This window comes from Cavia porcellus, unplaced genomic scaffold, assembly GCF_034190915.1.
Source record: "Cavia porcellus strain 051 isolate PalLab524CR breed Dunkin Hartley unplaced genomic scaffold, mCavPor4.1 scaffold_13, whole genome shotgun sequence".
NCBI lineage: Eukaryota > Metazoa > Chordata > Mammalia > Rodentia > Caviidae > Cavia > Cavia porcellus.
Window position 1 is genome coordinate 50,330,211 of NW_026947496.1, and position 14,956 is coordinate 50,345,166.

The 14,956-nt window shown below is 37.3% G+C and overlaps 1 protein-coding gene across 1 annotated transcript in view; it reads right to left on the reverse strand.

Annotated features, from left to right (window-relative positions):
• Suclg2 (succinate-CoA ligase GDP-forming subunit beta) overlaps window positions 1-14,956 on the reverse strand; it is a 267,332-nt gene that overhangs the window by 10,696 nt on the left and 241,680 nt on the right. Inside the window, exon 10 of the mRNA XM_063260219.1 lies at window positions 8,366-8,486. Within this exon, the coding sequence (XP_063116289.1) occupies window positions 8,366-8,486 (121 nt within the window). The remainder of the gene's footprint in view (window positions 1-8,365; window positions 8,487-14,956) is intronic.

Consider the following 14,956-nt stretch of genomic DNA (forward strand, 5'->3'; position numbering starts at 1 on the left):
CTCTTTAGTGGCTGATCATATATGAACTTTGAACGTCACATAAGGAAACACAGGAAGAAATGAACTGACTGGTCACTCAAAAAATACCAGTTATGGGACTATAAAATACTATAAGGCTGGACTTGGGGATATAACAGTCCTGGTATCTTCTATACTCTAAATCCCTCTTTATTAAAATAGACAACCTTCCATTGCTGCTCAGGGAAATAGGGCTAGATGCTTGTTCTCTTTATATTGTTGTGTTTTCTGGTGGCACATGAGATTGAACCCACAGCCTTTGCACTGAGCTACATTCTCAACCTATTTTATTTTTAAAAATTTTATTTTGAGACAGGGTCTCAATAAGTTGCTAAATTACTTAAGCTCAGTTTGTAATTTTGTTCTCCCACCTGAGCCTCCTAGAGTGCTGGGATATCAAGTAGCGTGCTTTTCTTGAAAGAATAACCACTGGCTAGATTGGGGGAGACCCTGACCTTCCTGACAGATCCTGGAACAGACAGTGCCCTATGCTGTGCACAGCAGAGATTCTTCCTGCCATGCATGGGTACAGTCATTGATTAGTCTATCATTCTTGGTTTCCTTCACATCCATCACTGGTTCTGCCTAAGGGAGGGAATGGAGGAGAGACATCTTCCAGAGAATAGGCATGGACGGCCCAATCCCTTGCTTTCAGGGCTGTGCTGTGCAAGGTCAACCACTGCTTCTCACTCCCACTCCCTGGAGTGGGAGGCCCAGTGAAGTCTGGACAAATCTTTGACCATAAATACAAAACTGCCTAAATCTGGGATTAGAGGAAAGCAACTCCCTGGGGGACACAGCAAGGTACAATCTTTGACTTTTTCATCAATAATGAAGATGACACTTTGATCTTCTAGGTCCTTCGTTTTATTTCTTATCACAGTCAGAACTCAGATGGGGAACAATCTGTTGGACCTTCTCAAAAGTCCTAACAGCATAGACGAGTTGGATCAGCTAGGCACAATAGTAACTTTTATAATGAAACTGAACACCTGCACATGTTGGGGCCAGGTTGGCCTTAGCAAGAAGCCACAAGGGTTGAAGTACCAAGAAAGAGCGTGAAGGAGGGAGAAAGTCCTTCAACATTAAGGGAGAGCTAGAGAACACTGTTAGTATGATGGTGGTCAGAAAGTCCTGGCTCACTTACATGACATCTACTGCCAGCTCCTGGCTAAGCAAAACCACTATATAAAGCCTGTAGTTAAACTACTTAAGGTGCATTAAAAGGTTTTTTTTTTGTATAGGCAGAAGACATCCAAAATGGAAATATCAGTTACATCATCTACTTATGGGTGAAATGAAAATTTCAAGTGTCTAACATAGTAGATTATCTTGAAAATTCAATGTTAGATCTAAAATAAGCTTTTATTAGTCAATTAGGTTAGGTACTGTCAGGCTTAGTCTACAAAGTATGTCAGCTGAGATGATGGCAGGGCAGAGTGGTTTCCCTTTACGTTTCCTGTGTCTGAGCTGGTGAAAGTGAAGTAAATACCAGGAAAAGGGAGGAAAAGCAAGTCCAAACGGCAAGGAGAAAGGACTGTAGTCATTAAAGGAAGGACAAGCAACAGATGTCACTATGCAGTGAAACAGATACCAGCTAAAAGAGATCCACAAAGACACTGACTGGAAGGGGGAGGTAAACAAAAGAGTCACATGTGAGGCATAGAACTAGGTAATGAATGGAAGAGGATGGAACAGAATGAAAGAAAAAGAAGAATGAGAATTAAATGCATGGAGGGTCAGAGCTGAGCGCCCTTCTAGAGCCACTTCTCCACCCAAAGCAGCAGCAGCAGAAGCAAAGAGCAAAAAAAATCAGCCTCAGGTCAGGCTGCAGGTGGTATTGGTCTGTTTTTAAAGATACCTGGCAAGGGGACAGGGCATGGAAAGGAAGGGAAGAGGAAAACTCAACTGGGGTCAAAGGACGGTGTCAAAATAAGCAACCAAGAGAATGCTGGAATATGGAAAAATTCGGAAGCTGGGGTGGTTTTCAGACATGACACAGGATCATGGCTCTGCTGGCTCTTACTGTGCTCTGGACAACCCCATTGCTCCCCAAGTGGCAGCACTACTCTCTTTTTACTCTGGGTATTGGTAGAATGCTTAGGCTCCAGAATTTCATTTTCTAACATGAAAACAACCTACCAGGGCTCTCATTTAGATGGGAGACAAAAGCAATAATCTCTGCTCTTTTCTCTGGTGTTACACTCTGGTAAACTGGGCACTTGCAGAAGAGACAGTCACCAAGACAAGGGATATAGCAAGAGCCCTGTAGTTGTTTCTTACTCTTGGAATAGTCACAGGTTTCTCACTCCCTTTTAGCAGATCAAAGCACGGTTTAGTAATTTCACTGTGCCATGTTAAGAGGGAAACTCGACTTGTACTTCTCTGGTGATAGTTCCCCTGTATATCAGGGAGCAAGGTAGAGAGTTATTTACCCAGAGGAGGAGCTGGTCTCCTACTAAGCAAGAAAAAAGAGCCAGAATACTCATGTTCTGTTCTCCATGGCTCCAGAAAGTTTAGGAAACACTGCAGATATTTTGTAAGGGTAACAACAAAAGGGGCTGGATTTCTGTTTTTAAAGATACCTGGCAATAGACAAACAGTCTTTACACTGTGCCAACGGACCTCCCAGTATTAGATGTAAAAATCTAATTGAGATGATCTGACTAAGAAAACTTGCTCCAATAAATTACCCAGATATCATTATTTTTTATGAACTCAATTTAGACATCTGAGATGAAGGTTTAAATTGGCCAGTAACAAGGAAAAATAAATGTCAAAAAAATTCTCTGCAGATGTTGGATTCTGATAGGTAAAATTATAAAAACCATCTATACAAAAACCAAAGCTTTGGCTAAAACATACTTGTTACCAAAAATACAAAGTTATAAATAAATATCTGTGTATTACTCAACAGTATTAGACTGGCCTGAGCTAATCACTCAGATAATTTTTATGTCCTTTTATATAATTTGAAAAAGAGAAAAAAATCATTTAAGATAATTTGTTCATTATTCATGCTACAACTGTCTATCTAGAATGAATTTCTTCCAAGTATGTGGTTGTTCGGCTCACCCAGAAGCCTTTTACATAAAAATAATCCTATGTCTCAGCTGGTGAGGCCTATTCTGATAAGGCCAAGTAAATTCATGTAATTATAAACTTACCATTTTCAAGGAGGAGAGTAATCCCTTTCTTATCCAGTGGTAAAAAAGCTTGTAATTATTATACAGTGGAAAACAAAGACTTTGTCCACAAAATTCTACCACACTAAGACTGATTTGACCAACTAAACTTTTTCTCATCGGGCCATTTCTAACATGTGGTGTGTGGGCCACAGAGTCTTTAAAGCAATGGTGGCAACTGGGCGGGACTGGCAAGGATCCTGCACTCTCCAATCTCAGAATAAACAAGAGGGACCACCATCTTGATTTATAGGAAATGGACCCTAGTACCTAAACATGTTATTAGGCTTTTGAAATATTTTCTATCTTATTACAAATCTCATAGTTGTTGAGACTGAAAGCAATTATGAATGTTAGCAATACTACATATTTATTATTATAATTTAGACTAATATAATTTTTCTCCCACACTTGATTTTCATGTGCCACTTGGCTCTGTCACAGATGGGATGAAGGGTATCTCACAATGGACAATGTTCCATGTTCTGGTAATGAAAAACCAAACTAATCTTACCATGAACATGACTAACAGTCATTAGAGAAGTTCAGTTAAAACAGAGTAGAATGTTAGTCGAGGCAAATAGAAATGACACTACAATTGTCCTTCCCACCCCTAAAAAATTTTTGATGGAATATAAAAGAAATTCTCCAAAGGCCTTTGTAGTTAACAATGTTTTCAGTACAAGAATCACTAAGCACTATTTACTGTGATGAAATATTTTTGGTTTTGGTTTGGTTTCCATTTTAACAAAATTGTCCTATATGAAATGATTTCCTGTACAGCCAGCCTGTGTGTGGTTTACTAAGGGCCTTTGCAATGGGCACCATATCCACCTATCAACCACATATCTCCTTGGATTGCCCCCTGTATTTTACATCTCAACCTATACACCTATACAAACCAGGAATGATTAAACCCCAATGTAATATTCTCTATTCTCTATCTAGTTTCTCCCGACTTTCTCACATCTGTGACTTATGTCACCTAAACCCATAGCTTCCTCTTTATCCTTCATATTCTTCCCACCTCACCCAAAGCCTCATGCAGTTTTAGATGAGGCTTTTTCAGAGGTGGCTACATGTAGAGAGTGTGACTGACTTTTAGTGCAATGCTAAGATTAAATATGCTGGGACTAGGGTAGGTGGACCAGTCCACTGACTGGATGGGCACCAACCTAATCTCGGTAGACTGCAAACAATATGAGGGAAAGAAATCTTTTTCCCTCAATTTCACAGTTTTGCTTTTGCTGCCTTCTGCACCATGAACTGTTTCTCATCTGGGATGCCTCTTCGCCAAGTCACCGTGCCTTGGACCCAGCCAATTATAGGACTGAAGCCTCTGCAAACTGTGGGCTAAATAAACATTTCCTCCTTAACTTTGGGTGTTAGATATCTTGTCTCAGCAAAGACATAAAAGTAACTATGACAGGACCTTTATGGGTAATATTTCTTATACATGTCTATATTTTGTTACTTATGAATAGTACCAAGAATACAGCTTGAGAGAATTTTTCATCCTTCCCTGAGATCTAGTACAATTTTAGGTCTTGGTGTGAGGCTGCTGGTTTCCCAGAAACCTTATGTATGGGTGTTAGTATCCTTGATAATGCCATGTTGAGGGAGAGAGTAGGTATCTACCTAATGACATAGATCATACAAGACATAATTTTCACACAAGGAAGAAGAGAAAACTAGCTAGGACTGTAGAATTACCAAAAGCACTTCTCCTTTTTTCCCTCTTGTTAAAGATCACATGTGGTTATTATCAGTTGGGGCTTATAATAATGAAATGAGGATAGTGGAAAAGAAAGTCAGTATGAATTTTTAGCCCTCATAAATTTTGGGGACAGGGTTCCCCTTTGAGTCAGTCCTGAGTCATTTCCCTATGGGTAGAGTAGGTATCATGAGATTATTGTTTCTAAATTTCAGAAAGCAAGGCTTGCAGCTTTCTGAGATCCCCTGAGGGCTACTGCTACGAAGACAGAAGCAGATCCTACTAGGGTGAACATTTATTAATATTTATATATTGTCTTATACTGTCAATTTTTGGTTTTTCTCAAGATAAATTTCATTATTTCTGTTCATCTTCCTTAATTACATGACATATATTAATATACTATCTAATAAGAAAATCATAGACATATACCTTGGAAATGTATTTCTTAAAAGATATAAATTTGATTATCTAACAAACTCTGAAATTTCGAGGCTTCTTCCTGGTATCTCTGATACACCAAGCAGAAATTATTGTAGGAGATCATCTGAGATGTAGCATCTTGTTTATTTCAGCACTTGTTCTCAGGTATTATGGGGATCATTTAATACATCTGGACCAGTGAGCACAGTGTGAAAGTAAGAGACATGCTTCTTTTAAATCTTTTGGTAAAAACTAAAAACGGAGTTAACTCACTTTTTAAAGAATGTATGAATAACTAATAATTAGGGGTCTGTGATGACAACAGAAGCCCAAGGACAATCTGTAGAAAAAATAAGCCCATTATATTATGCACTTCTTTCTAGTTATATCTGAGTTACAAATACTAATATAATTTGAGGATAAAGACCTGCTCCTTTTAAAGAAGACAAAGAGAATTATCTCTTACAATCTGAAGAATGGGCCAGTCTGATCCTGAAAAACAGAATGACATCAACATTCTAACCAGAATTACAATATTGATGAACTTGCTACCTCTATGCTCAATGTTTTCATTGCAGTTTTAATTATTATCCTCTTATTAATTTTATTGAGCTCAATTATGTTCCATTTTTATTTCTAGATTTACTTCACTGACATGTTTTAATGTCCATATTAAATGTTGCCACCTAGAGCTTTGGCCACGTTCATCCTTCATCTGTGATTCCATCAAGTTTGTACTTTGTGGATCCAAGGTTTGGAAACAGTCTCAGGGAAGAAGAGGGAGGCAGGAAGTGAGGTGAGAAAGAGATATGAAAAAAGCGAAAAAGCAGGCTGCAAGTCTTCTGCAGTCCAGCTTTTCCAATTAGGGGACAAGGATCACAGCAAGGGGTCACTGTCTTCAGACCTGTATCTAGAAGGGAAAGGAGGTCTCAGGGAAGAAGAGTGCCAGTACAGGCCCTGAGGCAACTGCAGGTGGGTGGCTGGATTACTACCACATGAATTCATTCACAATATAGATAAGAGCAGGTTTTAAATTAAAATGTTTTTGCTTCTCTAGTCCGATGCATCTCTACAGAATGCAGGGGGAGAAAGGCAGGGCCCAGGATACTATTAATTATATAGTAGTAATTAATAACAACAGTAATACTGTGTTAGCATTTGCACAGATGTTATGAAAGTAAAGGTGGGTAAAACTGCTGTCATGTTACCAAGACATCCAGGAAGATTCACTCAACGGTGGTTACTAGTAACTATTTTCTTTTTAATGACTACATACTTGCAAAAAGTTCACCAGTTTCAAGTAAAGAATAAAGAATACCATTTTATTAAATCTCAATTTTACTTTTAATTATTAATTTTTAATATTCTCTGTGATCAAATGCAGAGCATACACACAGCTGGAAAAGTATGCACCTGAGGATGGAAATGAACTATTCTCTCTTCCAAGGAATTCTGCTTTCATGTGGAAGAATGACCAACACTGTGGCTAACAAACTTGGTTATCTGGCAGATACTTTTTGAAAAATGAGTGAGGTGAGCCCTCAATGAGAAAAACTGACTGCTTTGTGGCCAAAGATAAAATCTGTACTTTAAACAGAAAACTCAAAATTCTTGAAAATATGCACCTGCCACTGTGAACCTGTCAGCTTCCCAATACTTAAAAATTCTTTTGAGGAAAATGCTGTTGATAATAACAAATGTGAATTTCATAATATTGTGCTTCAAAATGTGTCAATCTTTGGGAGATCTGAATAACTGACATTTTAAGAAATTATTAATGCATGATATTACAAATCCTGCATGGGAAAAATATATACTCAATGTATAATAGAGACCAATAGAGTTTGACATAATGGCATAGAAAGTTAATTGAGATCATTTCAGATACCACATTAAAGTGAGTCTTTGGAAAGGAAACTACTGCCTACAAAATTTTCTCATAGTGCTTAAGAAAGAAATTCACAAATACAGAAAGATTATTAAAAACTCATTCCACTTCCAACTACATATCTCTATGAGACCAGATTTCCTCTTCAGATATTTTAAGCAAACCAGAAGCATCCATTAAGATAGATAGGAAAAGTATGTGTAAAATTCCAGAACAATGCAATTATTTTTATCAAAATTGTGTTAAAAGTTATTTTTCATAAAATAAATAATACTTGACTAACCCCTTCCTATGATTTTTACTTTTCCTAGAATCAGCTATCTGCAGTCTAAAACCATTATTTTTCTTCACTCTTTCAAGAGAGCACACAAATATAGCTGCAAAAATTTTACTACATACAGTGTAATGCTATTTTATACTTAGTTACTGTTGTAAAACTCTCTGTGTAATTTATAAATTTAAATCTATCATTGGTATGTATGGGGGAAAGTAACATGTACACGAGTTATTTACATTGCGGTTTCAGATGTCCATTGAGGATCTTGGTATTTATCCTCCATAACAAGGGTAGGATGTAACATATATACATACAACACTTGTAAAACAAGAATATAAAATTTCATTGTTAAAAATGAGTATATATTTTCATAATTCTAATTAATTGAATGCCAATTTAATTTATAAATCAAATTAAGTACCTGTTATTCATCAGTACAATCCATAATAAATAAAAGCTTTTTTAGAGGCCTCAATTTTAGCAAGGAAAGGGGTTCAAACTTCTGGTGGGACAAAGTTTCAGAGCTACTGCTCTCCACTGATAAATAATTTCTCAGAGCACAGAAATTCTCTGAGCATTTTTCCAGATTATACATTCCATTAGATTATTCAAAAGAGAAGAATTTCCATTTTGGAGGAAGTTTGGAAAATTGGAGAATCACAATACCTACTTCTCCTAAAAAGCTATAATCCATATTAGCCTCCTAGAGGTCCAGGGAACTATTCTCATCCTGTGTGTGCCTCATGGTATCTAACCTGCGTTTCCTTATGCTGTATCAGGAGGTATGTGAGTCCAGAATACGCTGGTCACAGAGCTATGCAGAAAGGTTGTAAGCCCACTGGAAAATTACCAAAACTCACCTTCAAGGCGGACCACGAGGGGTACTTTTAATTCTAGTTCCCGGCAGGCTTTGGTGATTCCATTGGCGATGATGGCACAGTTGACGATACCACCGAAAATATTGACTAAGATGGCTTCAACCTGAAGTGAAAAACAAAGATGCCCATCAAGATGCTGACAAACAGTCTCAAAACAAAACAAAACCACAAAGTCAAAGCTAAACCAAACCTACCTGGCTTTAAATAAGAGGCAATTAAAATTAAAAAAAATATGTTAAGAATATGCTAAGAATATATTAAGAAAGTTAAATTTATATTAATTATTTAATAAATAATAATATGCAGCATTACTATATGGACCTATATTGTCTCATAAATGATTCTTTTGAATTAAAATTGAATTCTAGCACCTTTCATTTATCTGTTTAATATACTGTCTTCTATGTTATTTTCATACTGTTACTTGGATTTTTAATTTATGGATAATGTCAAATACAATTTCAAGCACTTGTATATCTTTTCTTCATGGTGTACATCAAAAGTTTTTTTTTTTATCATTTATGGTAGTTTATCCAACAGTCAAAACCACAAATTATTTGTTGTATGGCATTTAATGTGTAAAGATTCCAACTTTTCCATGCTTTTGTAATAGTTCTTAATATGCTAGGGGTACATTTTCAAAAATCAGGTATGATTATCTTATATGGAAATCTTTTTAAGAAAAAACACACCCCAAAATAAAATATACAAGTTCATAACATAGGTATGATATAAACAAAGTCAAAACACTGAATGAAGTCTTTCAGAAATGTAAATTGAAACTTGTCAAGTTAACTTGTTTGTATATATTCCATATTCAAAGGCATGTAGGCCAAGAAAAAAACTGTACTTGTCTTGACTTGATAAATAGGCATAAGAAAATCCTATATAATTAACATGAAGAACGGGATAATGAAGAGAATTCATTACCTAGATTAATTGATAACACCCACAGAAAATAGTTATTCATCAAGCTCGAGGCATCAAAATGCCAACAATGCAGCCACAATTAAACTATGCTACACTAATTGGAAAGCATATATGTGTGTGCTGCATGCCATTTTTAGACCCTGTTATTTCAGTGTGTTAAATTAACTGCACACAACATATGAAAAAAGAAGACCTTTCATTTGTACAGTAACTGTTTAGAAAGTGTCACTTCACGAATCCTCTTTTTTGTGTTTGGCTCCATCCCAGAGCCCTGCTCATTCAGTACTCCTGTTCTCTGGAGCTCAAGACCCCTTGGGGTATGCGAGGTCATAAGGTAATGTGTAGCCTTACCACTGGGTTAGTTGCAAAGTCAGTTCTCCAGATGGCTTAACGATTGCTCCTTTATGCCTGTGGCAGGAGCTGGGACCCTAGGCAAGTTACATAACCTTTACTGAATGTGGTTTCCTCCTCTCTAGAATAATAGTACCTACCTCATAAGATTGTTGAAAGGCCTAAATAAGATGATACATATGAAATGTTTAGCATACAGCTTTAAACACACTTAATGGATATTTATACATGACTTTTTCAGTGAGCAATGATGAAAGTGGACAGGTTACCTACAGAGGAAGTAGGAAAACTTTTTTCAGTAGACAACAACTAAATGAATTTGAATATTATGGGAATGCAAAGTTACTGAAGTTTAATAAAAAGGTGATACTCTACAAATAAAATAAATGAACAATACTTTTCAACCACTTATGGGTAGGAGTTACTCCCAAAGAAGAAATCTCCCATTACCTGAATATTCACAGCAGGCCCACTGGTAAGCAGAAGTTGGCTTTCTAATGACAGCTATTAAATGCTGTAAGTACTGAGGCTTGTACAGCACTGATTTCCAAATAACTGTGGGGTGGAGAGAAACTTGCCAGAACAATGGAAGAAAAACCCTTAAGAGCAACAAGGACTCAATGGGGTCTGAGATGAAAGCTGAAGAATGCTGGGGCTCTCTGAGCTCTCTGAGGGCTGTGCAGGAGAGTAAGAATCCTCTGAAGCCCATCCTAGTCCATGTATCTCTACAATGAACAGACCACACATTTTTTTCTTTTCCTTTGTGATACTAGGGATTAAATCCAGAACCTTTACACTAAGCTATATATCCATATTTACAAATATTTTTTGAGATGGAATCTTGCTAAGTCCCTAAGTTGCCCAGGATGGCCTCAAACTTGTAATCTCCCTACTGCAGCCTTTCTCGGTGCTGGACACAGTAGGTGGGCACCTTGCCTGGCTGCTGATCATGTGTTATTTAAGGATGAGTTCACATGTCAGCTTCTCCTAGATATGCTCCTGTCTAGTCTAGTTAAAGGGACTCCTGCTTTAATCTATCTATAACTATAACTTTTCTACAGTCAATACCCTGTACTTGAACTCATGTGAATGTACCTAAATAGGTAGGGATGAGGGATGAGGAGGAAGGCGATGCCTGTGATCTTGTGGTTTCTACTCCTGACTGGGAAAATTCCAAGGACTGAGGGTCAAATGTGAGGTGTCTGCTGTTGCCTCAATTCCCACATGTCCCTTGTGTATCAGTATCTCCTAGTTAAACATATATTCTTCATGCAGCAACTTGTACCTAAAAATAAACCAAACATGATTTGGTGCTGAATCCAAAGATCTTTGGGTAAAAGGAAGTTGACAGGATGGAAGCAGAGATGTTCTCCAACTTAGTTACTGAGAAGCCAATTAAAAGTTTGAATGGAAAAATAACCACAGATGATGCAGGTAGGTCAGACAGAGCATGACAGGAGACAGGAGCCAGAGATGGAGATTTGGTCCCTCTTCCTTATCACTATCATGTCCAGATCTATAAAGGCACAGCTGGATAGTAGCTTCCCTAAGAGGCACAGAGGGCATGACACGACAGGCAGTGGGGAGAAGAATAAGGTATGAGAGAGCTAGACAGTGAAGGGGAGTAAGAAAGGAAGTGGGAGTGAATGTGAAGGGCAGGAGAGAGGGAGGGAGGGAACCGTTAGAGGAAGAGGAGAAAATGGCTGACCAAGACCAAGTAAGATCAGCCAGGATTCCTACAGAACAGTAAGACTTAGGCACACAAGGGCTGGTGGCTCAGGGAGGCAGACCTGGTACGACCCCGTGGTGGAGAGTGGATCCCTGGGCAGCCAGAGCTCATTCAAAAAGAGGTTCCACTATCCTTGCTGTCCCTCCCACAGGAGTCACTTGCTATAGTCAAGCACTTTAATGGAAATCTGATTTAAGGTTTCACTCTGGGCCTATTTCTATAATTAACTATTATAACCTGCAATCTCAGACTGAGAATGAAATTAAGACAGTTTAAAAGTGAAAGCCTCGTGACATCATTATTATTATTTATCATTTACAAAGCATGTCAAATTCTCACAGTGTGCTTCACGTGTTCATTCATTATGCAAGCAATAACTGCTATTCCATGATAACACCAACAACAACTTTTAATTGTTTTTTTTCTGCCCCGGGCAAAAAGAATGTTAGAAAAGTCAGGGTCACTGTAAATACCCCTGTGAAGCTCGCAGAAGATCCCTAGCCATTTTTCAGAACAGAGCTTCATCAAGCTCTTGGTTCAGAACTAGGAGGATTGCTATTTACTGTTTCATGAAAGTAAAGATCATCTAATGAGGATGTTAAAGTGCCAGATCCAGAGCAAAGGTCCCCGGGTCCCAGGCAGCTGTTCTGCTGTTGGGTCTGCAGCATCACTGACAGATTCGCAGGCAACCGGATGCTCTAAAGACAGATTTTCGAGTGTCTGTGCATTTGCCTTTGCAAAACACACTTCCAGTGGTAGATTTGAGTCCACAATGAAAAGTAAAGAATGAACTTTAAAAAGAAGAAAAACTACAGAGTTTGCTATTTATCAAGCTCCTCTCAAACCCAAATAAACCAACTAAGAAAAAAAATCAATATTGAAACACTTTTGTTGCAACACAGATCCTTTCATGTACCTGATGAACATAAAGAATCTTTGGTCAAGCAGAACTGACATGCACAATGTATTGTATGTTACTTCTATGGAATGTGGCCTAAAAGGCAAATGGTGTTAAATGCCAACACACAGCATATGCATATATAAAGTAAGATATGGTTTTCAAGAAACTTGTGAGTTCTCTGCAATACTATATAAAATTTTGTGTGAATGTGCACCAGTGTGGGAAGTGTCCATAAGTAGGAAGTGCTACATTCATAATCACAGAGTAATAATTGCTACATTTACTGAGCACTTAGCAGATGCCATGCAATATTCTAATTATGCTAATTTTACATATAAGTATCATATCAGGTAGGTGAAAAAATTTTTTTAATTTTAAAAACAACAACAAAAAATCCCCAATAAAAACAATGATACAGAATTTCAAAACAAAACAATAAAGAATTAACACTAGTTAATATACTGCATATTTTTATCTTCAAGGTCACTTTTCAGATTAGAAGATTTAGGCATGAGAAAATGATCAAACAAACGGTGAAAACACAAACTAATTTTTTGATGAACTAACAGAGATCAGTAATATAGTTATCTATCTTGTATATATCTATATACGCACACACATATACACACACAGACACATATACACACAACTGTTTCCTTCTTTCTTTTCTCCTTTCCCCTATCTCAGTTGTTCTTTCCTTGTGAGCACTTTCTTTTCCTTTCATATTCACAATATCCACTGTACATTTTGGATCTTATTTACTCTTTCAATTTTTTTACAGTAGGGAGACAATATAATATTTACAAATGTAAATTTGTTTCACTTTTAAGTGTGGTCTCAAGTTGTAACCATTTCCCTATAAAAGCCTCAAGTTTATCCTTCTTTATAGCTGAATAATACTCCACTGCATAAAAATATCCTTTTTTAGCCATTCTATAGCTGATGAGAATGGGATGTTTCCAAGATTAAGCTGCTACATATTGTGCTGCTATAAACATTGGTGCACACATATTGCAGTGGCATGATGTTTTCAATTCTTCTGGGAAAGTACCCAGAAGGGGAATAGTTTGAATTTAATGGGACTGAAACAGGGTCTTGCTTTAGTTCAGGCTGGCCTTAGTCTGGCCTTGAATTCATGGCAATCCTCTTAGCTCCGACTGCCTCCCGTGTGTTGGGTGTCTCTGAGAATCACAATGTCTGATCATTGTGAAGGGCAGGGGTCGGAAATGGGAGAAGCTACCCAGATCATGCAGGGTACGGAGTAAATGTCATGAGAAATCTGAGATGCTTGAAATTCACAACATAGACACAGACTTAAGAAAGCCCCGGGAGATAGGGGAAAAGAAAGAAAGGAAAAGGTTATCTGTATGTAGGTACACATATATAACTGTATGTATGTGTATGTCTATGAGATAGATAACTATACTACTGATCTCTCTCAGTTCATCAAAAAGAAGTTTGTGCTGTCACTGTTCATTTGATCATTTTTATGCCTATATCTTATAACCTGAACAACTACTACGATAACAATATGCAATATACTAACCAGTGTTAATTTCCTACTTTTTGAAATTCTGTATCATTTCTATCTTTTTTGTTTTGTTTCTTACAACTAAAAAAATTTTAAAAAGAAGCCCAGGAAGAGAACATTTATTCAGCATTCACAAAATGTTTACATTAAATGTGTAAGACAAGCCTTACTACCTCCATTTTATGGATAAACCGAGCCTCAGAGATTTCATGGTATCCTGAAATAAATGGACAGTCTGAGGGGAGCTAAATGTTATATACCAGGTAAGTTTTTGGATCTATTGGATTTTGTGGACTGGGTTCTTTCATGCTACATAACCCTGCCAACGTAGCATGAAAATAGTCATAGACAACATGCAAGTGAAAGAGTGTGGGTATTTTCAATAAAATTTTACTTACAAGAACAATTACTATGTGGGTCTGGACCAGAAGCAGCATTTTGCTAGCTTCTGACATAGACATGATTAGGTTCAGCTTCCCTCACAATCACAAGTACATTACCCGGCCTCTTCCTTGCAGCACCTGCTATCAGTATTTCTTTGATAGCATGCTTCAGATTTTGTCTTGCTTTGTTGCATCACTGTCTATCACTGACAACTTTAAGGCATCCAGGCTGCAGTGGTAGTTGATTACAACTACTACGATAACAATAGGCAATATACTAACCAGTGTTAATTTCCTACTTTTTGAAATTCTGTATCATTTCTATCTCTTTTGTTTTATTAAGGATAGGCATTCCAAATACAAAACCAGTGCCTTTAACAAGTTCATAAAATGAATGCACTTGCTTTATTTTCTTTCCTTCACTGACACTGGTTGGAAGTGAACAGAAAGATTTTCTCTAGAAGTCAGTTATTGCAAACAGTCACACTGGATTTAAAATATACAATAGCATATACATGAAGTGCTGCGGCCTTGTCTGCTGCAGCGTGGAATGCTAATTGAGTCTCTCTGCAGTGGGCATTTGGCTGATAAGAATCAAGCAAGCATGTTTACACTGGTCAAAGAAACAACTTCCTTTCTTCTTTTCCAAACACAAGTTATTTTAATTCTGAACGTTGTTGTTCTTATTGAAGCATCTGTTTTTCTGGAAGTTTTTTTTCTTTTTTGTTGTTTTTATTTTCCTAATGAA